The sequence below is a fragment of the Ascidia mentula genome, chromosome 7 (genome assembly GCF_947561715.1).
Source record: "Ascidia mentula chromosome 7, kaAscMent1.1, whole genome shotgun sequence".
Classification (NCBI taxonomy): Eukaryota; Metazoa; Chordata; class Ascidiacea; order Phlebobranchia; family Ascidiidae; genus Ascidia; species Ascidia mentula.
Window position 1 is genome coordinate 963,984 of NC_138572.1, and position 25,282 is coordinate 989,265.

At 38.8% G+C, this 25,282-nt stretch overlaps 2 protein-coding genes across 2 annotated transcripts; both read left to right on the forward strand.

Annotated features, from left to right (window-relative positions):
• Window positions 1–1,409: 1,409 nt before the first annotated feature.
• Window positions 1,410–14,742, forward strand: LOC145909175 (splicing factor 3B subunit 1-like). The gene is made up of 22 exons (XM_082996505.1): window positions 1,410–1,725; window positions 2,081–2,182; window positions 2,610–2,789; window positions 2,955–3,064; window positions 3,302–3,950; window positions 4,474–4,684; window positions 5,006–5,196; window positions 5,767–5,874; window positions 6,177–6,379; window positions 6,827–6,938; window positions 7,518–7,640; window positions 8,225–8,340; window positions 8,592–8,745; window positions 9,476–9,634; window positions 9,911–10,003; window positions 10,252–10,422; window positions 11,297–11,516; window positions 11,857–12,044; window positions 12,582–12,827; window positions 13,095–13,331; window positions 13,747–13,842; window positions 14,206–14,742. Exons 1-22 carry the CDS (start codon window positions 1,507–1,509, stop codon window positions 14,338–14,340), a joined length of 4,023 nt encoding a protein of 1,340 aa, XP_082852631.1. The 5' UTR covers window positions 1,410–1,506; the 3' UTR covers window positions 14,341–14,742.
• Window positions 14,743–20,264: 5,522 nt separating this feature from the next.
• LOC145908838 (putative vesicular acetylcholine transporter-B) lies at window positions 20,265–22,244 on the forward strand. Its single transcript, XM_082996161.1, has 2 exons — window positions 20,265–20,605; window positions 20,711–22,244. Exons 1-2 carry the CDS (start codon window positions 20,265–20,267, stop codon window positions 22,242–22,244), a joined length of 1,875 nt encoding a protein of 624 aa, XP_082852287.1.
• The last annotated feature ends 3,038 nt before the right edge of the window (window positions 22,245–25,282 follow it).

Below are 25,282 nucleotides of genomic sequence, written 5' to 3' on the forward strand. Positions count from 1 at the left end.
AAATGACAATTTTCTATATTATTTTACTTCCATGCCTAACCTTTTCGAGTAAAGTAATTTATTTGTCCAAACTTTGGTTGCAGTCATTATTTCACAAAGTAAACGATGGATGAAAAATCCTTTTTTCGGCAGTTTGTTGTTTTTACGGGCACAATTTAACAATCCCTGTTACGTAACCCCTGTAGTGTGAACACGACGTAAAGTTAAATAAGGGTCTAATGATGAAATGCGCTTTGTTTCTCGCACGATTAACCGTTCCGCTCCATTAGATAATGTCGTATGTCGTTTTTTGTTGCAAATCCTTGCACATTTTTTTCACGTGAAAGTCAGTTCGACAATACCTAATTGAGCGAGCACTAGTGCATATAATGAGCCAATCTTACTTTGACATCAACAATTGTCCGACAAATAGTTTGGGATTGGACTTGGACCCTTAAAAGCCATTTACCACCTGACGAAATACTTCTGCACTTCACGTGGACGAGTCCATTGTGTTGTGACGTAACAAACTAGCGTGACGTGACGACAATGTTAATCTGGTCATTTTGTCCAAAGGCAAAGCAAGGCTGCAACTTCCTTTCCAAAACCGCAAGGTTTCAACGTCCAGCAATTTACTTTTTTCCTTGCCACGTCATAATTGGTGCGATTGACGCAGACTCGACCACGGAACCAATACAACCCCCATTCAATCGAGCTACTACTTCAATACAATTGTTATTAACATGAGTTTCGACCGCCTGCAGTGTCGTGCTGTTTTAAAGTCCCAAAGGCCTAAATATTTTAAGCACATTCGACAAATTTTAAAATCGTTGCATATAAAAACAAAATTCCAATAGATATATTAAGATAAAACTTTTTATGTCGTACAATATAATGTTTTAATTTAGGCAGTGATTTAATTATACCTTGCAGCAGCAACGTGTGTTTTCTCAAATCTGCCCGTAAAAAGAGCCAAATGACAACATACAAAAATTCTGTGGCTAAACCAACGTCTAAAAAACTAAAATGCAAATTTGTGTTTTGTATTTTTTTAATTTAAAGTGTAAACCTGTATTGAACAATCGAAGTTTAAAGTTTGTTTTTATTTTAAACCCATAAATTGAAATATTTCAAACATGACATTCGCAAGGTGTCGCTCATGAGTGATGCATGTCGTTCTTGTTTCGTTTTGTGAAGTCGACAAACGTTTTAATTCATCGCTAGTGCAAAGTGTCGAAAATTAGGTGATTTTCAAGTAAATTTGAGGAATTTTTACAGGGTTTGTTTGCAGGTAAATCTGTAATTTAGTCTGTGATTTTCAAAAAGCTTTTTCATTAACTAAACTTTTCGTTCAACAAACATGCAATTTTTGAACTTGTCATTTTGTTTGTTGGTAATGTACATAACGGTGTTAATTTATGCACAGGTTTAAAAATCTTGTTCATTTAAAAGGTTTTTGCTAAAAGTTTACTTAAAAACTAAATCTTGGAAAAAGGAGTTGTTTCTGTTGTAAATATTCCAACAAACATGGCCTCCAGGGAGGATTATGTTTCGGAAATTGAAGCGATTCAACAGAAGAAAGCAGGATTATCTGAAAACAAAGAGCCACCAAATGAAGTGGAAGATGAAGAAGAGAAAGCAAGTCGAATAAAACTTGGGGAGGGTGGATTTTTCGATCAAGAAATTTATGGAGGATCCAAAAGCAAATTTGCTGGATATGTGACATCGATTGCTCCCAATGAACAGGTGAATAACAGTTAACCTTGGTTTGTTTAACAACTAACTGTGAAGTCAGATGTAGAGTAGCAATGGTGATTCTATAACCAAGTGATTTTGCTGATAAGTTTGTTGCAGTATACAATGGAGTTACGCAAGAATTGAACAACATTGTAAAGTGGTTTAGTGTACAAATGCATGGTTAAATCTGGAAAATCCACATAATAAAATGCAAAAAGAGAAACTTTCATCTGGAATTTTTACTATTAAATCTACACTATAATAAAATATATATTAGTAAAAATTGAAAAGAACGTAATGCACGAGTAGTTCAGATTTGTACTTTGTACGTTATTTATGAAGTTTGTTTGCAATGTTGTCGTAGGAGGAAGAAGATGACGAAGAAGTTGTCAACGATCCAACTGCTTTACTTGGCAAGCGACAAAGTTACAATGCACCAGTTGCTTTGCTTAATGACATTCCACAGGTTTGTGTACTTTAAAAATTATAATAAACACAGAGCCAATAATATAAATGTTTGTAAGATATTATACAGATGTTACTGTTATAAGTATGGCGTCTATGCCTGAAAGCTGAAACACAATTCAAAGGTGAAACACATTTAAAAAATGAAACCCACTAAACATAAAAACGTTTATCTGTGTATAAGGTCTTTTTGGTGCAGCTTGGTGTGACTATAGACATATTAGCAAATGGCCAGGTAAATGCTTGTACTTTGTGGTGACTATGCAATCACCATCATTCGCTGGACACCAAACTAGTTGCAACCTTACGGAGAAAAACCAGGGTGAAGGTATGTCTAAACAGTGGCACTGTCTGCGGCTCACAAAATTTGATAACAATGATGATATTTTTGTTTCAATTTGATGCTAAAATAAGTTAATAAATTGCAGGGCCAGGATATTGACCCATTTGCTGAAACCAGAAGTCAGCCAATATTACATCGTGAAGATCAGTACAGACAACAAAGATTAAACAGGGCTATCTCTCCAGAAAGATTGGATCCATTTGCTGATGGGGGAAAAACCCCTGATCCCTCACTGGCACAATACAGAGATATTATGAAGTATCAGGTATATATTGATTATTTGACTGTTTTTAATTAAAAAAAGATAATATCTTGGATAACATGCTTCACTGTGTTGAAATTACCTGGAATTTGATGCCTTTAATTGTGGGTTTAAAAATTGCCTTAAATTGTTGATGACAATTTGACATTTTCATCGTTTATTTCTTAGAACTTGACAAAAGAAGAACGTGAAATTCGCTCCAAAATTTCAGACAAGCTAAAGGCTGGAGAAATTCATTCAACAACCAAATTACAACAACAAGCAGCAAAAAAAAGAAGGTATTTTTTTAGATGTTACTCGTAAAAGAAAAATTATATTTTAAAAAAAATCAACAGTCAATTGCAGAAAATTTACTGAATTTTGTGTATATGTTTATCATTGCTTCTTCAGGAAGATTAGTCTATTTCAAAAATTAGCTACTTAGCAGTGAGCAACATAAGCAACTTGTAAAAACTTGTGGTTCATTTGATTACATCTTCAAGCAGTTACAACAAAAATAATGAATTTCTTTTCAGATGGGATGAAACCCCGGCAACAGGGACAACCCCCAAAAAGAGAATGACTTGGGATCAAGCAGAGACTCCGTCACACACACCTGCTCTTAACAGGTGGGACGAAACACCCGGCAGAATCAAGGGTAGCGAGACACCAGGTGGCGCTGTCACTCCCAGTCAGAGCACAAGGGTCTGGGCTGAAACCCCAGGGCATGCTACCCCGGGGGCCTTGACCCCTGGTAGAGGAACCCCCGCTGTTGCTATGACCCCGGGTGGGACACCGAGCACGAGGAAAAACAGATGGGATGAGACCCCCAAAACTGAGAGGGAAACCCCCGGCAGGTCGATGGGATGGGCCGAGACTCCGGGGAGAGTTGACCATGCTGAGGACAGTGTTCGTGACACCCCTGGAGCAAGCAAGCGCAAGTCGAGATGGGATCTTACCCCAGCTGCTGCGACCCCGGGAAATCAAACCCCATCGCAGGCAACCCCAGTTTTTACACCGGGTCAAACCCCAACTGCTTTCACCCCTAAAGCAGGGATGAATACACCAGCAGGAACCCCATCTATGTACACACCATCTGGTGTAACCCCTATTGGGGCGAAAGCGATGGGAATGGCTACACCTAGTCCAAGCCAGTTGATGTCGATGACACCAGAACAATTACAGGTAAACTACAGAAACCATTATACAACAGTTGCTGTATAAATCCAAATATTATGTAAAAAAAACTGGTAGTTGATGTCAAACAATTTTTAAATATTATGCTATTTTCTTTAGGACAGTTGAAACAATGTATATGGTTTTTGAGTAGATGTTGTACAAAACTTGTTCACAAACTTTGGTTATTTACAAGAGGAGTTCAAAAATTTCTTATTCTATCGGCACAATATGATCCACCTAATTCATTTACGACACACAGAACTTTTAAGTCTATTCAAGAACTTTTTAGTCTATAAAGGATACAACAGGTGGCCCTGGTTAGGTGAATGAATTGCTTTGATTTAGGCCTGCTTTTGGTTCCGAACATTGTTTGTTCCTAATTATTGTCATGGAGGAAAACGACAGTTGCAGTGGTAGTGGTAGTCTACAATATTTGTAAAAAACGAATTTGCGACGCCCGCTTTATGTCACACTTAAAACCCTGACCTAAAGTGATGATGCACAAGTCATGTGTTCTGTGTGAATTCAGGCATGGAGGTGGGAACGTGAGATTGACGAGCGCAATCGTCCGCTCACTGATGAAGAACTTGACACGATGTTCCCTGAAGGTTACAAAGTTCTTGCTCCACCGACTGGTTACATGCCCGTTCGAACCCCGGCTCGCAAGATCACGGCTACACCCACACCGATGGCTGGGAGCACTGGTTTTCATATTCAAGTGGAAGATCGCTCCATGAAAGGTTTGTAAAAAAATATATCCAACATACTAAAATGTTTAAGTCAAGTTAGTATTAAACGTTGTGGACACACGACTCAAACAAAATTGTTGTGTTGCTAAGCTAAGTATTGTTTGTGTTGAAGTAAATGCTTTGGTTAATTAGGGTTTATTAAATTATGTCTATTTCTATAGTTTTTTTGGTGTAGTCTTGGTTTATTTATAAAAGAAACAGGTTAAAAATGATGACTTTTCTGTAATTTTTTTATGACAAGACTGCATTCTCTTTAGTGGAATTTCCCACTTAAAGAACTTGTTCTTAAGCTTAACCAGACATATTTTTTAGGAATCACTGATCAGCCAAGCGGAAACCTGCCATTTCTTAAACCGGACGACATTCAGTACTTCGACAAACTCCTTGTGGAGGTCGACGAGGAAGCTCTTTCACCGGAGGAGCAGAAAGAAAGGAAGATAATGAAACTCCTCCTGAAGATTAAAAACGGAACTCCACCGATGAGGAAAAGTGCTCTCAGACAGGTGGGGATACAACATAGTTATAATATTTTAAATGTTGATTCCAAAATACAAGGCCTTGGAAATATTTTTTTTTAACGTCATCCAACTTGTTAGATTTGTGTTGATCCAATAGCACCAATAACTTAAAATTTGAATTTTGTTAGATTGAAAACAGCTACCAAGCATATGCAACTATAGGGTACAAATGGTTATAAAACAGGGCTCCAAACCATTTTGACTTTTAAAGAGAAATCGCTGGAAACCGGTTTGCAGACAAGTAATTTATTACGGGCTTATGGAAATAGTTGTTTTTTAGAAAAAAAAGAAGTGCAAAAAGCTACAACTTCAGCACAAATGTGTGACGAAAACTTTATTAGGCAAACAGTACATTAGTGACTCAATTGGTGATTCTACAGAGTACATTAGTTAACCATAACTAAAAAACAAAACCAGGTGAACTGACAAACTGGGAACTGTGCTATCATAGTACATTTGCTCCTTCACCAACAGAGAAAAGCACCGAACCAATGTGCCTCTAAACTTTAAAGGAAGAATTTCATAACTCTTGATTTTGTAACAAAACTTGTGCAGATCACGGACAAAGCTCGAGAATTTGGAGCTGGGCCACTTTTCAACCAAATTCTGCCTCTTCTGATGTCACCGACACTTGAAGATCAGGAGCGCCATCTACTGGTTAAGGTGAGAAACCTGTTTATCAGGTATAGAACGCAACAGTGTGCACTGCTGTCTGCAGCTCATGGCCAACAAAAAATGGTCCTACCATATTGCGGCACTTTATGTGATGACAAAACTACACAAAAAAGTGATGGATGTTAAAGTAGAAAAAAAACAGTCTCTAGTTTGTTGACAAACTGTGCATAAAGATTGTGTTCTATGCACTTGTATGCAAGAGAAAACCATCAAAAAAAGTCGATATTAATTCTTTGCGACCCAAAGTCAATCTTTTTGACCACTTTGTTTCATGTTATCTTTGTTCACAGGTGATTGACAGAATCTTGTACAAACTTGATGACCTTGTGCGACCTTACGTTCATAAAATCCTGGTGGTTATTGAACCTCTTCTTATTGATGAAGATTATTACGCTCGTGTTGAGGGTAGGGAAATTATTTCGAATCTTGCAAAAGCAGCTGGACTGGCGACAATGATTTCCGTGATGAGACCAGATATTGATAACATGGACGAGTAAGTAACATATACTAATGTTATGCAAGAGATTAAGTTACAAAATAAAATCCTATATTGTGGTATTTTCATTATATATAATACAGGTTGTCCAAAGATAGATTTCTTAACTGGATTCATACAATATCAAATTATCAATGTTTCATGATTTTAATACCTACATGATAAATCCCCAATGGTTATTTTGGAATTTGCACAGTTGGCTATAATAAATGTACAACAGATTCCCTAATGAGAAGGTTGTATGGGTTCTTTAAGTGCTGGACTCTTGTAGCTCAATTTGTAGACCTTTGGCTAGCCAAGGGTCGTGAGTTCAAACCTCACTAGGATCTTGAAGTGGCCAACTTGGTTGTAAAGCTAGTAAGCCTAGTGACCACATATGTTGTGGCAGTTAAGATTTGCAAATAAACTTTACAGTTATTATTAAGTAATTACTTTACATTATAGATATGTCCGTAATACGACAGCCAGGGCTTTCGCTGTTGTTGCTTCAGCTCTTGGAATCCCGTCCTTGCTGCCTTTCTTGAAAGCAGTCTGCAGAAGTAAAAAATCATGGCAGGTGTGGGGAAAAATAATTTGCATGAATTCCTTTTTCCATAAACAAACATTCTGCAGCCATAGACTGTTATATTATTTATTAGGTTGTGTAAATCCTATCACATATATATAGCACTTCGGGAAATGTGTACAGGACATAATGAAATCAAATATTAAGCTTCACACCTGGCTGTAGGTTTTTGTAGAAAATGGGCTTGAAATGATTGAGTCGACCAAAGGTTTATTTTTTCTTACACAATTGTGAGACAAAAACTTCATTAAGAAAACTGTGCATAGTTAACAGAAAAAAAATTGATAAGCAATATGGAGCCAATAATACGACCTAAAAGGTCTCATCAGTGGCCATCTGTCTGCAGCTTATACACAGGAAAAAAATTATTCTCAATTTTTTTATGTATATTTTCTTATTTGTTTTTCTGAGTGTGACTTAAATCCATAAGACCTGTTCACCCTAAGTTTAGATTCTGCTCTTGGTAGTGCAGATAACTTACAGCCAGGCACTTCCCACAGTGCAGATAAATGATGTCTTGAATACTTTTCCTGGAAAAATGGGTTTCAAATCAATTGGTTTGTGTTTTAGGCTCGTCACACTGGGATTAAAATCACCCAGCAGATCGCTATATTGATGGGGTGTGCGATTCTGCCCCATCTTAAAAATCTTGTCGAGACGATTGAAGCTGGACTGGAGGACGAGCAACAAAAGGTATTTCGAATGTTTGGTTGCAAAATAATGCAGTTCAGTAGTTCAATTTTATTTAAAGGTTGTTCAAGTAACTTTTGGAGTATGTAATCACTGGCGTAGAGTATGGGGGTGCAGGGGTGCCGCGCACCCCCGACCTTTACTAAATTTAACCACACAATCGCATCGCGTCCTTTCGGCAACAGCAGCAAAGATGAAGGCGCATTACTTTTCTGATCACACTCGTATAAGTACGTAACACGCAGTTTAGTTTGCCTCAGATTCGAGACCTACAATTACGTTGACGAATGTGTGGAAGGAAGAAAACCACGTTTCGTCCATTTTTTTCTGCTAAAAATGTGCTAACATGAACGATGCTATAATTTGTATATTATGGCGTGCAAACGACCTTCTGACGTCAGTATTTTTTTTTCGCCGCACCCCCGTTGATGTGCAAAACTCTACGCCTATGTATGTAATGTTTGGTATTTTTGGTGTAAATCACAGTCAAAAGAATGTATTGGAGCAGAAACATCTCTGCAACATTGCCTGCACACTATATGTGTCTTCTTTGGTTCCAACTATAACTGTGCCTTTGTAATTTTCAGGTAAGAACTATCACTGCTCTTGCGTTAGCTGCCTTGGCTGAAGCTGCGACGCCATACGGAATCGAATCTTTTGATAGCGTTCTCAAGCCTCTGTGGAAAGGGATCAGAACGCACAGGTAAAAGTGTTTTATCACACTTTATTTATTTGAGCCACTTGATTGGTTGGTGGTAAGCATTTGTAGGTTATGACTTGCATCCTAGTTAACAAACATTGACCTCAACAGCATCATGATAAAATGTTTGTTGAAACTCATTTTTGCATTTTGTTAAAAACACACAGTTTTTAATGCTTGAGGGTCTTATTGAAAATTTTGCTACATTTTCTTACTTTTTTTAACACTTTTTTAACAATATGTTGACATAACAGAGGAAAGGGGCTTGCTGCATTCTTAAAAGCTATCGGATATCTTATCCCACTTATGGATGCTGAGTACGCCAACTATTACACCAGGGAAGTGATGTTGATTCTCATCCGTGAATTCCAATCTCCGGATGAGGAAATGAAGAAGATTGTCTTGAAGGTTGGATAAAATATATACTTGACTTGAACAGTTTTGTTTTTTCGTTTATATGAAGAAAATCTGTTGCACTCCATAGTTTGAATTTTGTTCTATATGCTAGGAATGTAGCACTAAGGAAGTATGTGGTATAAATGAAATATATCCCTTTGCATTTTACATAATCTGTGCTGACGTTTTCGCCAAAATGCATTACACCACTGTAGCATAAGATAGAATTTTAAATATATTAATTACCTATCGGAAAATCTAACCGTAAACAGTAGTGATGCACCGAAACAGCATTTTTTTTTATTCGCCAGAAACCGAATATCGGCAAAAGTTGTAAATTTTCAGCCTAATAAACCGAAACTAATTTTGGTATCCATCTCTTCAAACGCAATAAATTTAAACAAAACATGTGCTGAATTGGATCGAATCTTACAGTCTTTTTTTAGCACTTAGAGAATAACCTTGACTGCTGTATTAACTAATTAAAGTTGATTTTTATCATTTCGGGGACAATAAACAAATAAAACAAACACATCTGCACAGTTTGAACAATGATTCTAGTCTATACTGAACTTTGCGTATTGGCGTTGCATGCAGTAAAAAGTTTAATATTTTTGCAAAATTCGGCCGAAACCAAATAATTATGAAAACCTTAGTTTCGGCAAACCAAACTTTCGGTGCATACCTAGTAAACAGTGTTTTCAAAATGTTTTTTCTAATAGTTTTTGCTTCTATTTTGAAGGTAGTGAAGCAGTGTTGTGCAACCGATGGCGTGGAACCTCCCTACATTAAGTCTGAGATCCTTCCCCCATTCTTTAAACACTTCTGGAACCACAGGATGGCGCTAGACAGGCGCAACTATCGCCAGCTGGTGGACACCACTGTCGAAATCGCCAACAAGGTAATCTTGCTTGCTTAATATGACTTTCACATTTTCTTAAAACCGATTACTTTTCATAAAAGATGTGAAAGTTTAGTTAAATTGGTCTCTTTTTTTCCAAATTGGTCTCTTAATTTTCCTAACAATGTTAGTTCGCTGATTATTTTTCCTTTACCTTGAACAAATAATCAAGCCTGGAATCCATACATTTGCTTATTCTGTTATCTGTGTGGGAATTAAGTGGGAACTCCGGTGCATTGCAGATCATTTAAAAAATGTTTTTTGTGAACTGGCCAGGTTGGATCGGCAGTGATCGTTCAACGGGTGGTTGATGACCTGAAAGATGAAAATGAACAATACAGAAAAATGGTGATGGAAACTATTGACAAGGTTGGGAAACTTATTTTTCATTGCTCCATACATAACTAAATGATGTTAAATTCATTTTTGAATGAAATGTTGAACAAACTTTAGCTTAACTTTTTACAGAGTAATTTACACAAATTAATTTAACAATAATTTGGACCTCTAGTGGACGGGGTCAAAGGTTTCTCTCCGTACTTTTCTGCTTCAATAGAAAATCTCATGTCACCTTACAAGTGTGACTTAACCCACATGTTGTTTCTATGTTGCTTCAGATTTTGGCCAATCAGGGAGCAGCGGAGATCGATCATCGTCTTGAGGAACAACTTATCGATGGAATCTTGTATGCGTTCCAGGAACAGACAACAGAAGATGTCGTGATGTTGAATGGGTTTGGAACGGTTGTTAACACACTCGATCGTCGAGTCAAAGCTTATCTGCCGCAGGTGAGAAATAAGAAATATTTTTCAAGCAAGTAAGCAGGGGCGCAACTAGGGGAGCTGGTTTGTCGGCATGCCAGGTCCCCTTGTTGTCTGCGTATGTTGGTACAGCGCCAAATCATATTCGCATTTACTAAACGGCGATAATCTTTCGATTGTTACTAAGGATTTACTCCATACGGCACCACAAAAAATGACATAATTTTTTTCGGTGGACAAGACATTGTTATTGAGGCTAACTGTTGTAGTTGCAGAAGAAACTGATGCGAAAGTTGGTCAAGCAGAGTATACTATAGTAACCTATATAGACACGACGAAAGAACGACATGCGAGAAAATAAGCTCAAGCGTGCTAAAGTGTAATTGTTACAAAACAATACCTCTAATAATGGAACTGTTCCATAAAAATGTAATTTCTGGCTCACAATGGAACTATTATTTTTACGTTTTGACCTATGTAAGCGTCGTTTTAGTTGAAACAAATGATATCGGTGGTCGTTGCCTGTCCCCTTTAAATTCCGCTAGTTGCGCCACCGCAAGTAAGGTTTAACATAAAATTTGAAACCTGTGTGGTTTTTGTGAAAACAATTTTAATATGAATTTTCCCTTTCTGTCTTCATATGTACATTTTACTCAAACAATCGATTTGCTTTTTTTTGCGTGGTCGTATAAATTTTTTGTATAAACATATATGTTGTGAAAAAATGCGGTTGAAATTAATTTTTAAATTCAAAACACTTTCACTGTAAAATTCAGTGGCTACTGGTGAAGTGCAAACTGTTGAAAATTTTCTACTTTAGGCAATTAAACCTTTTTTTAGCTTATTTGTCAGGAAGCGTATATTTTTACATTGTTAATCAAACTCTGCTGATTTTCAATAGATCTGTGGAACAGTCTTGTGGCGACTCAACAACAAATCGGCGAAGGTTCGTCAGCAAGCGGCCGATCTCATCTCTCGTATCTCCGTCGTGATGTTGGCGTGCCAGGAGGAAAAGCTGATGGGGCATCTTGGTGTCGTGTTGTATGAATATTTGGGTGAAGAATACCCTGAAGTTCTCGGTTCAATTCTGGGCGCTCTCAAATCCATTGTTAATGTCATAGGTCAGTTGTTTTGCAATACATTATGTTTGAATAAAAGGAAATTACCAAAAAAATATATTAATATTTGCTTGGGATGAAAGTATACAAATCATACATAGTGTAAGTCACCGGTATGTTTAACAAGGGGGTGAAGTTAGTCTTCAAAGGCTGCCAGGAGGTTAATTGGAGTAAAGGTTGGGTTGGGAACCCATGGTATGAGCAATCAACCAAATAAACTGTTTTTAAGTAATTTTTCTGATGTTCTATGTTTCTCAATCACTACAATCTACACAGTCAAAAACCAAATGCGTGAAAAGTATGGTCGAGTTCTTTCAAACAAAAAATCCTCTTTTCTTTCCAGGAATGCATAAGATGACTCCTCCCATCAAAGATCTTCTCCCGCGTCTTACTCCCATCCTGAAGAACAGACACGAGAAAGTCCAGGAGAACTGCATCGATCTTGTCGGGAGGATTGCTGATCGTGGAGCGGAGTACGTGAGTGCGAGGGAATGGATGAGGATCTGCTTCGAACTCCTCGAGTTGCTCAAAGTGAGGAAATGTCCGAACTAACTTCCTGTGTCCTGTTCTTTCTTTATTAAATTATTGAATGGTTTAAAACAGCATTTTCACTAACTGCTTTTGTGCCTTGCCTGGTTTTGTGGAGCTTAGTCACAACTTAGTTAGTTTACAGCACTGACAATGAGCACAGTAGTGCTGAAAACGTTTGCGTTAGAATAATTAGCGTCACATGTCATAACAAACGATATCAGTCTTGTGACGCTGAACTGTGCTTTTTTAGCACTAATCTTGCGAAAGCTTATGTTTTTAGCAAATAAAAATATCTTTTCAGTGCTAAACCAGTAAAGTACAGTTTTATCATTAGCTTCGTTTGTCTTTGCACCTATTTTTGCCTGGCAAAAGCCATATTCATATCAGTTAATATACACACCATTCGATAACAAATACTGGCCTTGCAGCTTTGCAATAATATGGCTTTTTTGCACATATAATACTGGCCTTGTTAACTTAATAAAACCCATCAACATATCACCAACAAGTCTTTACCTGTACTTTCCTGTCCTATAGGCACACAAGAAGTCGATCCGTCGAGCCACTGTCAACACATTTGGATACATTGCAAAAGCTATCGGACCACACGATGTCCTCGCAACACTTCTCAACAATCTGAAGGTGCAGGAAAGACAGAACAGAGTGTGCACCACCGTTGCCATAGCAATAGTAGCCGAGACGTGCTCGCCATTCACCGTCTTGCCAGCTCTGATGAACGAATACAGAGTCCCTGAACTCAATGTACAGAATGGAGTCTTAAAGGTGAGTGTTTTGTATTTTTATGGACCTGACAATTTTTTATATACTGTTAACAAACTGTAAAAAGAGAACAGTTTTCTGGATTGTACTTAAAAATTAAGGCAATTTTTTTTGTTTAGTTCAATATTGTTTTTTTACGTGTTTGTTTTAATTAAAAAAAACTTTGTTTGTCAACGCTTAATGCACGTCTGTTTTAAAAACACTGCATAACCTTTAAAGAGTGTTCCGTGCATTGCAACACATTTGAAACTCCCATGCTTTTTCCAACAGGCCATGTCTTTCCTCTTCGAATACATCGGGGAAATGGGAAAAGATTACATATACGCGGTGGTTCCCCTATTTGAGGACGCACTGATGGAAAGGGATTTGGTTCATCGTCAAATAGCGTCTGCCGCGATTGGTCACATGTCACTTGGTGTGTTCGGGTTTGGTTGCGAAGACGCCCTCAACCACCTTCTTAACTATGTCTGGCCAAACGTGTTTGAGACCTCGCCACATGTTATACAGGTGAACAACTTGACACGAGTAGGGGTTTATGGGAATGCTGAGTGCTTTGCGATATTTAGTTTCTGTGTTGCCAATATATGTTGCATAAAACTAGTAGCAGATGGAAAAGGAAAGCCAAAGCTAAATCATTATAAGCAAATCTTACGTACACTGCTGTGCTATCACTGAACTGAACTATCTGACAAACCAGTGTTAACTAATAAACGTTTTGCTTTACAATGGCCAGCTTATTGGCTGTGGTTTTTCTAAACTCCCAAGTTTTTCGCATTAAATTTGCTACAGAATTATCTCTTATGCATTTATCATAAATAGAGCGCATGCCCTCTAACCGGCACTAAAAAAGTGTTTCACTGTTGCTTCGTTAAATGACGTCATACAATGTGTATTGTTTACAACAATGGTTAATTGTTTGCAGGCTGTGATGTCAGCAATCGACGGCTTCCGTGTTTCTCTTGGACCAACTCGACTCCTGCAATATTGTCTGCAAGGACTTTTCCACCCAGCACGAAAAGTATGATTTGTATGAGTATATTTTGTGTTAAAACCGTGCTTGCCTGCAAATAATTGTGGCCATTTAAGCACTATTACACTGGGCTGTCTGTATAGATATGTTGTGATTCGAAAACTAGCGCTGTAACAACGTTTGGGTAATTTTTGATTTGTAATATGTAGTAGGGTTCACTTTATTCCTTACAGAGCTTGGGTAAGTTTTTAAACAAAGTTATTGAAATTATCTGCTATTAAGGTAATCATTTGGTCAAGATTTGTTTGGAAAACAAAAACAATTGAATGTATTTTACTTTTTGTAAACACTTTATTTTATCATATTTTTTGGGTGTAAACACTTTATTTTTACTTTTTTTAATTCTTGCAGGTCCGAGACGTTTACTGGAAAATTTACAACGGTGTTTACATCGGGGCTCAGGACAGCCTTATCCCCGCCTACCCACGTATTTACAACGATGACAAGAACCAGTATGTTCGATATGAGATGGATTACATTCTTTAAACCACCTACGCTCTCTACCCTTGCTTTGTAATTACAAATAATGCCCTGAATTCGACCTATGTTAAGTCCGTAGCGTGGCTGTACACTTGAACTTATTGTAAAGTACCGCTTTTTGTAATTTATCCACCGATTGGCTACGAAATATTGTTTGGCTTGTGTTGCAAATTAGGGTTTGAAATACTGTTATATTTGTGGTTGTAACTTTCTGTAAATTGTGAATATTTTGCTTCAACCGGAATAGAAAAAACTTGACTTTGTTAACACGTGATTACGACAATCAAATATTTGGTGAACTTTGCTTTGCTTTGGAGTGGAATTTTTTTCAACTGAAATATCATTTTCCTTTTCAATTTTGGAGTTTCTTCAGCTGTGCTCGATAGCAAAGGGTCGAATAAAATTGTAAATAAACATGTGTGTTTGATTCTTTCCGCGAGATGGCGCTAACAGACCTTAGCATCGTCAGGGCTGCCTAATGTGACACGCCATTAGTTGAAAATGGCAAGCCGATAGTTCGGGTTGTCATGCTGTTGTTATTCTTAAGGAAACGAAATTATTGCTGTCTTAAGTTGTTTTTTGTCTGTCCTACTTGCTATTTTTGTTGTTTTAAGCAACAGCTAAAGTTAAGCTCCATTATTTTTGAAATCAAGCTTTCCGCCATGTTTTGCTTGTGTATTTTGTGTGACGTCACACTGGAAAACGTCAGTCAATGTGTTCTGGGGGAAAAAAAATAAAAACTTGACTAAATATAAAACTAATCACCACCCCCTCGATGCAGGCGAACGCGCCAGACCAGACAACACATCGTATCGTGCTTTTTATTCCATCCGCGAGATGGCGCTGCCGTTAAAAATCGGTCAGGAGTTTTTGCCGGCCGAGCAAAGTTGATTTTTTCAGTCAACATTATTCGGTTATGATGCAAAAAGTGTTTTGAATGCCACGTGTTAGAAAGTCAACTTTGGAGTTGCCCCCCAGCGGCCTACAATTGGATTGGATTGACTCCACATATTTGCTAAAATGTGGCTGCAAATATCGCCACCTATTCTTTACGAATCATATCAAATGCAACAATGCTCTAAGACTAAATATTTCAGTATCAGTGTTGGATTAATTCGCTGTTGGCCCTGAGGCAAATTGTGGCAAGTTGCCTGAAAATGAAAAACAAAATTAGAATTAAAAATATTTGGAGAGCAAACTCGTCACAATCAATATTTTCAAGTCACAATGTTATTTAGGTGTTCTTTTTGGCCAGCCCTTAGGCATGTGCTTTGTTTACCAATGTTAAATCAGCTACGGTCTCGTGACCAGCCAAAAGCAAATCCGGCAAAGTTTAGATTCCTGATACTGTATCTGCGTCTCGCTCTCTATAAATTACCAGTGAAATATTCTCAAGTATATTTTCCGAATCGACATCAGGAATTGATTTAATATTTACGTCAAGGGACGAGATTAGAAGAGATCGAAGCCTTGAACATTTCCATGCACCTTCCCCACAACGCAAATCCATCCACATCAACAAGTGACACGTCACAATCGACGTCTATGTGACGTTTCAATGTCCTTTTAATGCTGAAAGCGTGTTAAATTATCGACCCTCGATCCAATGTTGAGATTCCCAGCAGAGAGGGAACGTCAGAAATGGCAAATCTGTCCAATCAGCGCAACATAGTTAGCACGTGACGACCTTCCAGTGACCTTTTCGCCCATCAGTTGCAACTACAACGACGTCACAAGAAATTTAATTAAATATTTCTGACTTCTTTAAATAAGCTTTTTAGTAGAATTCTTTTCGAACAAGATGTATTTTCGGGAATGCATGTATGTTGACCAGTAATCGTCACCGTTGGCGGGGTTCAAAATACGGTTTATGGTCGTTCGTATGCCTTTAAGAAGTTGTAAAGTTTTTTGCGTTGGATTTGACAATTGCACTCTTTTAATGTTCAGTTTAAAATCTGGGGAAGAATCAATTTGTGCATTCCTGGTAATCAACAATGACTGCGTGCGCCTCCTTAATTATTTCCAACCTGGAAGAAAATTGAAACTCACTGAGCATGTAATCATCCACAATAATTCTGTCACAACCGGTTGAACACAATGACACCACGATTCCCCTGGGCATGAAAAATTAATCAATCTGAACTTAAATTAAAAAAAGTTGGCTCTGGCAGATGTTCGGATGACAGCGGGCTTTATAATCCGGATTTAAGGTGCGCTTGTTTATATGGAAAGGTGATTGTTTAAAACAGTAATTCTCAAACATTAATTTTATGGCGGTCATGAAAATATAGAAATCTTAAACGTTTTCATCGATAAATCAACCAAAAATTGCTTTTCAAGCATAAGGTTTATATTTAATTTACATCGTGCAATTGATGCTTTCTTGTGTATTCTGTTGTCACTCTGAAGTTTGTTTAAAACTCGCGGTTTCTGCGACGTGGTTGGCGGTGGTTATTAAACCAATTTTTAATGATTTGAATAGTTTTCTTATTCAATGGGAAACTGGTGAAGATTTTACTTTTTTTTGAATCTATTAAAAGAGATTTGTCAAATGTTTAAACCAAATAAAATGGAACAAACCACAAAAACGTTTGCAAACCCCCTGGAATTGCCGATGGTTTGAAGCAACTGACAGCCCTTTTCATTAGCGCCAAGTGGCAAGTTACAGATTTAAATTAATTGTTGACCTGCTCCCCCGACAGCAAAACGTTCATCTTCCATCAGGTTATGGCCGCACAAGAATCAATACCTCCCAATTACCGAAACAGGCTCTTCCCTTAGTTTTGATTAAATTATGTAACTTCTACCTCAGCAAGGTGGCCTTGTCCACTCAGCTGATCTTGTGCAAGAAAAGTTCATCAGTTCTGCTTGCAACTTAATAATGCTTTGTCGTAACACTGGGTTATGCAGTTTGAATGTGTGGTGTTAAAATAAATATAACACATATTATGTTGTGTATTATAAGAAGTTTATCCAAGGCCAAAAGCGACGCAATCTTTTGTCATGGTTTAGTCGGAAACAAGTTTAATTGCTTTAAAGAATCTTTAAAAATGAAACCCGCCTCGGTTTTGGGATTTCGCCCAATTTAGGCTGGTAACCGGTCTTCATCAGTCAGACGCAATTTGAAGTTTTTATTTTTTTTCGATCGGGGTCCGAGCAGACGACCACCAAATTGCAGCAAATTGATTTCTTGTCTTTCCGTGCAGCGCTAATGATCGACCCCCAGATTAAAATAGAATCCTCTTTTCAATGAAGGGCAAGGGTTAAACGCATGGTGGTTCGGGGTGGCAGCCACTGTAGAGAACGCACCTAAACCTCTTTGGAATTTCTGAAAATTCATACACCTGACATTAGTTGACTTAATGCTGCTAAAGGTTACTTTGGGGCAAACCTGTTATTAGCAATCTGTCGATATATCGGAATAAATATAATCTGATACTATAATTAGTCGTAAGTGTGCGGGTTTTTATCGAAACATATTTTCCTTGGAAGGCAAAAATAATTGTTTTTTTTAAAATTATCTGATAAAGCTACCACGTTGACATATAAAAGGCCAAGCAATGACCGCAATTTGTCGTTACTACAGAACATGGTTGGTTATAAGGTAGAGAGCAGTCTCGACAATCCATTGTTACCCTCCGCAATTCTGTCGCCCGGCGAAAAAATGCCTGCGCGTCTGATTGAAGCGCTGCAGAAAAAAGGTCACTTTTCTTCGGCAAGAAGATTTTCGTCGCGGTTAATAGTTTTCTGCGACGTGCAGTCAAGGAAGGTTGCCGAACAGACAGGTTCATTGCTGTTTGTCAATGAGTTGGTTCTGATTGAACAGTGTAGCAATAATAGGTGGTTTATTTCAATTGACAAATAGGAAGTGTTGCGAGACAACTTTGAGGTCTTTAAACTTTAAAAACCCAAACTTTGAACATGTTAAAAGTTTAACTAAATACAGTGAAGGCGTTACTTGTCTGTGAGAATTGTTTTTGTTTTGTTTAGACCAAATTTTTTGAGCATTAGTTTTAGTTAAATGTTGTTAAACTACACGAAGCAAAGATCCAGCATGTTTGTTTGTGAGAAGTTTGAGTTTAAATGACAATGGTTCCAGTGGTCCTCTAAAACCGTTTCACAAATTTAAGTTGAAAAAATTTGTTTTGTGACTTCCGGTATTAATGTATTGTATACGGAACAAATTCCTATGTCGTTTTATGGTATTTGTCTTACTGAAGATAAATTTGCTTCGCGAGCAATTCGCAGGCGCACAGTTAAAAGTTTCGCGTCCAGTGTTTAAATAACGTTTCGTTTGAAGATATTTATGCAAATAAACAAAGCAAAAATGACGAGGATAACCAATGAACAAATCCTCAACAAATTTCATGACGAATACACGTTTCTTTATCCTTTTTGATTGGTTTGTAAAGAAATGTAATTTTTTATTAGAAACGTTTTTGTTCGACCCTCTCTAAACCACTGTGGAAAGTTTGACATTATATTAGTTGCTCGTGGGGTTTCGAAAATCAACGGATCGAAGCTACTCAATTACTTTGGCCTTCCAACCCTTCCGGCGAAGATAACAAGGACAGAGCGACATCTGCCAAGAATCACTTCGATCGATAAAAGTCACTTGGTGAGTTGAATTTTTTGTAACTTTGTTCCGATCCAAAAATTTTGTTGGAAGAAACTTGGGTTGATCGGTGTGTGTTGAAGTATTGCATGAGTTGTTGATGAACCTGTTTAAAAAATAAAAATAAAAATTATTTTGAAAACGTGCTTTGTCGGTGTGCGAGTATTACGACAAACGGAAACTTTCCGTAGCAACGTTGAATTTTAAAAGTTTTGTTTTTGAAATATCTTTCGTTGTTTCGTTGCATCTATTTATTAACCTAATTTTTTTCGTTGAAACACAAATGGCCCAATAATGGTCATTGTTAAATGATGTTGTATGCCATGCAATATTTACTCCGTCGGCATTACTCGCAAAACTCCATGTAAAAATATGTGAAAATAATTGAGGGTTCAAAATGTCGCGATGCAGTGATAAATAATTCATCGCCAGTGCTCAAAAATGCATCAAACCGCAGGTTTTAAGATCGCCTGACGAAAGTCGCTCTGATTTCTCCCCTGAGGTTTTTAATTAAATCGAACACGCGCCTTAATCGGTGACGTAAATGTAGCAATAGAGGCGCTTTTGCTTGACGATAATTAATATTTCATACAATCGGACTGGGATTAAACGGAAGTTTTTCTTTTAACCTTTGACCCCAGCGTTTCGTCGTGACGTCACACTCCAAATAATTTTGAAATAGCGGAGAAAATGACTTTGGGTTGTCTGTTTGTTGGAAAGAAAAACAAATCTTTTTATGACGCAACACAATCTGTCTAATGTTGGTCAGAAATGAATCTTTCGTCTGTTACGATATCTGCAAGACGAAACTTTTACCGTAAAAATGACCAGACTGCGTCAGTACCGGTGTTGACCAGGTATTAAATGTGTATTTCCATATTAGCAGAAACTGATGCCTGTGCAGGCGGAATCGATTTTTCTATTGTAATAAACAACCTGACTTAACCTGAAGCATTTTGTTCAAACAATTAAATTCCTAACTTAATAACATGGTGTCGCTTGTATTAGGAAAATGTCGAATCGAAGGCTGAATTCTGCCGCAATTAAGGAACAAGTCTCACTTGCTGCGTTATACGTTAGTTTGTTCTATCGTCCGTCGGTTCATTAATCTTTCTGCAAAGGGCTCAACACAGTTAATGAACACTTTTATGTTTGTGCGTTATTGAAAGTTCAACCACAACATCAACAAATACCTAAACGTGTTTCGCCTTTTGCAGAAGAAAAATCGCCGAAGCGGAACAAACGGTCGGTCACGTGTCGCGGGGGAAGCACCTTCAAACGAAAACGGAAATTCGCGCGAGCCGCGAAAAAAACAATGGATTTCGTTCGAAATCGGGCGATTCCCGCAGTTGTCGGTGCCACGAATCTCTGCGTCAGGAAAATGCGCGATGCGTGCGCACCGATCCGTGACCGAATCAGCGACGGAAAGTCTCAGCGCAGACTCGTTCTGGTCATTGTTTGCATCGCGCTGTTGCTTGACAACATGCTTTACATGGTGATTGTTCCAATTATTACCGAATACTTTAAAAACGGAACCACTACCGCCTCTAGCGTCGTCACAACAACGCCATCCAGTGGCGAGTTGACGGCCCATCCGGCAGGCTACGTCACCCGTGACCTCCAAAGCAGCGGTTGGAGCGAATATGAAAGTTCGGGACTCACGAAGCGCGATTTGTCATTCTACAATTTCGTCATAAACAGAACGCGGAACAGAGTGAAGCTCTCGCGATGGAAGCGTTCCACTTTCACTCTGGCCCCTCCCCCCCACGAAGAAACAAACGAGGATGTTCTGACAGGGATTCTGTTCGCTTCCAAAGCGATTGTTCAACTCATGGCGAACGTTTTCACGGGAAACTTTATAGACAGAGTCGGTTACATCACTCCTTTAACAATGGGTTTAACTGTTATGTTCTTTTCCACCGCTCTCTTTGCTTGCGCCGGAACATTCGGTTTGCTTTTTCTTGCCAGAAGCCTCCAGGGCGTAGGGTCAGCACTGGCCGACACTGCTTGCTTCGGGCTGATTGCCGATACTTTCCACGACGAAAGCGAAAGATCCAAAGCACTCGGTCTTGCTCTAGCGTTTATATCTTTCGGCAGTTTGGTCGCCCCACCGTTCGGCGGCGTCCTCTGTGAATTCGCGGGTCGTGAATGGCCGTTCCTCATCCTCGCGTTCGTGTGTCTCGTCGACGCGATGCTCCTCCTTCTGGTCCAGATACCGACAAAGGATGTCGAGAAGGCAAAGGATGGCAACCTCCCTGTAGGAACACCCATGTATAAACTTCTCATGGATCCTTACATAGCTGTGATCGCTGTGTCTCTCATGGTTGCCAACTTCCCTCTTGCGTTTCTCGAACCGACCATAGCGAAATGGATGGAAACGACGATGGGAGCGGACAAGTGGCAAGTGGGCTTGGTGTGGCTTCCGGCGTTCTTCCCCCACGTTTTGGGAGTTTACTTAACTGTCCGTCTATCTGAGAAATATTTTCGCTACCAGTGGCTGTGCGGGGCCGTCGGACTCATCACAATTGGCGTTGCGACTGCAGTTGTCCCCACTTGCAAAACATACGGAATCCTCATCCTTCCACTAGCGTTTCTCTGCTTTGGAATCGCTTTAATCGACACCGCTCTGCTTCCGACCATGGCGTTCCTTGTTGACGTCAGACATACGAGCGTGTACGGGAGTATCTACGCCATAGCTGACATGTCCTACTCCATAGCGTACGCCTTGGGCCCTGTGTTGGCGGGGCAGGCTGTCCATGTGCTTGGATATCTCAAAATGAACGTTGGTATTGGGATTGCGAATATGATGTTTGCGCCCCTTCTTCTTTTCCTTCGCGAAGTTTACGACTGGAAACCAGACAAAGGTGAACGAGTGGCCTTGATTGACCCCGACGGTGACCCCGTCGACCCCCAAAACGACCCAAATTACGTCACCAAGAAACCTGTGACGCGTCTCGGTAGCGAGGTATCAAGTGAAAACGACGAACCTGGAGAAAATCCCGAAAGCCGGAGATCATCGTTACGTCATAACGGCGTCACTACCACTGTGACGTCACGACCAAGACCGCGCGCGCGTAAACAAAGCGCCGTCGCCGCTATGGATGCCGACGGAAACTTTAGCACTACCACATTTATGGAAGAAACCACCCCAAACGGAATGACGTCACTAAAGACGACGTCACACTCGTCAACGTCACTGTCAAAGGGGGATTTCCAGAGCTTGGCTGATAAGGGGATTGAAGTCAGGAATCCGATGTTTGAGAATGGGGGGTTGTTCGAATCGGGAAGAGAATAAAACGATATCGATCGAGCCGGAAAAAATCACGTATCGCGATAATCGCATCGCGTTGTTATGTTAACTATATAAGGAAAGTGTGCGTTCAAACAACTTAAACAACCTCAAAACCATTTACCAGAGCTGATAAAGATTTTCGACAACCATGCAAAACATTTTCTTGCTTTGAAAAACCCTAAAGACGATGACGTATGCATGCCGATGTAAATGACGTCAGTACTTCCACACCACAATCGAAGAGCATTGTGACGTTAATTTTGTTGTTTTGTTCCGTTTATTCAATATTTCGAATCATATCATTGTTTTATTGTCGCGCATCTATTAAATTATAGCTGTGATAAAAGTTTATCTATCGCACATGTTGATCGTATCGACGTTGTTGGAGTCAGACAATACACTGTTACGAACTTATACATTTATGTTGAGCTTTTTGTGATCAGGTGAATTTCAAAGGGTTAAGGTGACTGATACCCGTGCCATCCTATCATAACACATTACTTATGGATATTTGATGAGGGGATTTGTAAAGAGCCCAATTCAACATTTATTAACTCCAAGGTCTGCATTTTGTAGAATAAAACTTAGCTAATACAGATTTTCCAAACAGGAATTGTTGCACCTACATAGCTTAACATTTCAGCTTTTTAATAAACGTATAATTAAAATTTTTACCCGATTTCATTGATTGCATACTTGGTTAGTGTCCCTAACAGCTACTTACAATTGATTGATTTCAACTTCTAAATATTCGGGCACAATTAAATGGTCGAATTGTATTTGATTTCTATTACGAGGCAAAAGATTAATTTCCATCAAACTTGAATCATTATTTTAACAAAAAACAAATCAAAAAATTTCATTCAAACGAAAATCTTAAAGCGATTTTCCCCTTTCTACAAGTGACAACATGTCTTTACTTTTCAAATTATTCTGGGAAAAGATAATCTTGGTGCTGGTGTGCAATTCCCCATATAAAGTACATACTGAGGGAGATTCATCGATAAAAAAAAACAGATCAATATATCGCATGCGGGTAAAATTCTGGGCATTAATAATTTAACCCAAACGCAAAAAAAGATGGAAAATTAATCGCCCGAAATTTTTAAATCTTCTTTTTTGGCTTCCGAAACCGCTTCTCAATCCATCGTGTTGTTGAGATATCGTAAACGTGTGGACCAGGATCAAATGACCACAAAACGTGTTGTCAGGATCTTAATATGGCACAAAGGACTGTTTATGTCCGTGATGGATTAGAACGCATTACATGGATATTTGATGAGGAGATTTGTGGAGAGCCCAATTCTTTCATACCGCTTTTCCTACTGGTACTTCAAACTTCAAACATTACATTTTGTTTACCAGTGAGCTGCAAGTCACGCCCTAGCTGCACTGATGAGACCTTGTAGATTGAAGCAGTGGCCCTGTATGTAGCTCACCTAATACAAATAACTGTAATACTAGATGTGAAAATCTTGGCTATTTAGAAGTCAAGTTCGTTGTAAGTCAGTTTGTTAAAAACGTTCAATCTGATCGTCCGACGCACTTTCTTCTCCGTCTGCGACACGAAAAATTTTGTGAACATAAAATCGTTAAACATGGTGAGTTACACGTGTGTGTGGAATCCCATGCGGTCAATGACTGTCACGTCCTCGTGTATGGAATACATCACCTTGACGACCTCTGCGCGAAGGTCAAGTCCCAACAGTTTTGACCTTCAGTTTAAATAAGGCACGTAGTAACGGTCATTGAATAACGTTCACCAGCAGGTATCGCAGCCAAGCTGACCAAATGGAGTTCTGCGCAGTTTAGCGATCCTCATGTCTTGTCATGCGATATTACATGAAACACTTGCATTGTTTGGATATCGTTATTACAGTTAACAATTTTGCAGTAGCCGTAAAATTTTCCACTCCTTTTTTTACTGCAGGAATGGAGACGTTTATTTTCAGTTCAAAATATGTCGGCTTTCTTACTGAAGATGAAACGCTTCAAAGAGCATCATCAGTGGTTATGAAAATACACTAAGGATTAAAATCAGAAAAGTTTCATCTCCAGATTGAGGCATTGAAAAAAGTTTACTCAGTATAGGATAGAAATTTAACACCTGGATATTTTTTCTCGTTTTATTTATCAACAAAATCAAAACAATGATTCAGACTCCATGGAAAGTCAACACATGTTGTATTATGCGGATGTGGCGGTAGCATAGCGAATCCGAAGCTTTTAAACCAAATATTTTGTTCGATAAACAAGCAGCAGTTTTATGGTTATTAAATATATGTTTATGTTTGACGGTGATACAATAAAATAAAAATTACGCACGAAATGGCATTTAAAAAAGTTAAGAACTTCTTACTCAGAAAGTTATAAATTTTCTGTATTTCTGCTGGCTTGTCAGCGTGACTCTCGTTGTACTTCGTCTTGGACTTGAACAATTGTAACGGATATGACGTCATTCCCCAGAGGAACAGCGGTAACCATGGTAACTTCCCACAAGCATCTGTTGAACTTGATTTGTGATCGGCAATTTCCTAATTGGCTTCGGTCGCTTTCCAACCATCCAAATTAGCCGCGAAATTTCGCTACAGCGAAAACTTGTTGCCAATCACGTATGCGCGTGACGTCATAATTGAATGAGAGCGCGCGTGGCAGAGATCGATGAATCGCGCTGCAGGAATTTTAAGATCAATATGAAGGCAGCAGTCGAACCACTCGGTGTAGTTCGTCCTAATTGATAACTTGCTCTTCTTCGATTAAAATGCGCGATTCGGGCTCGAAAAAGATTCTCTCGTTATTCTGCTCGTCGCGCGGTTCCAGAACGTCACGAGTTCTAAATGAGGAACTTGTGTTATTTATGGTTTTAGTGACGTATAACGTACGTATAAACAGCAGGATATTGAAGGGGTACTTCCTATAAAATGTGATTGCAATGTTGGTTTAGGAAGTGGTCTCATGGACTTGTCGTGTTGAGTTTTTTCTATGATAAATGCAGGATGAAAAGTTGGTCAGGCTTTCATTGCACAGCATCAAAAGCATGC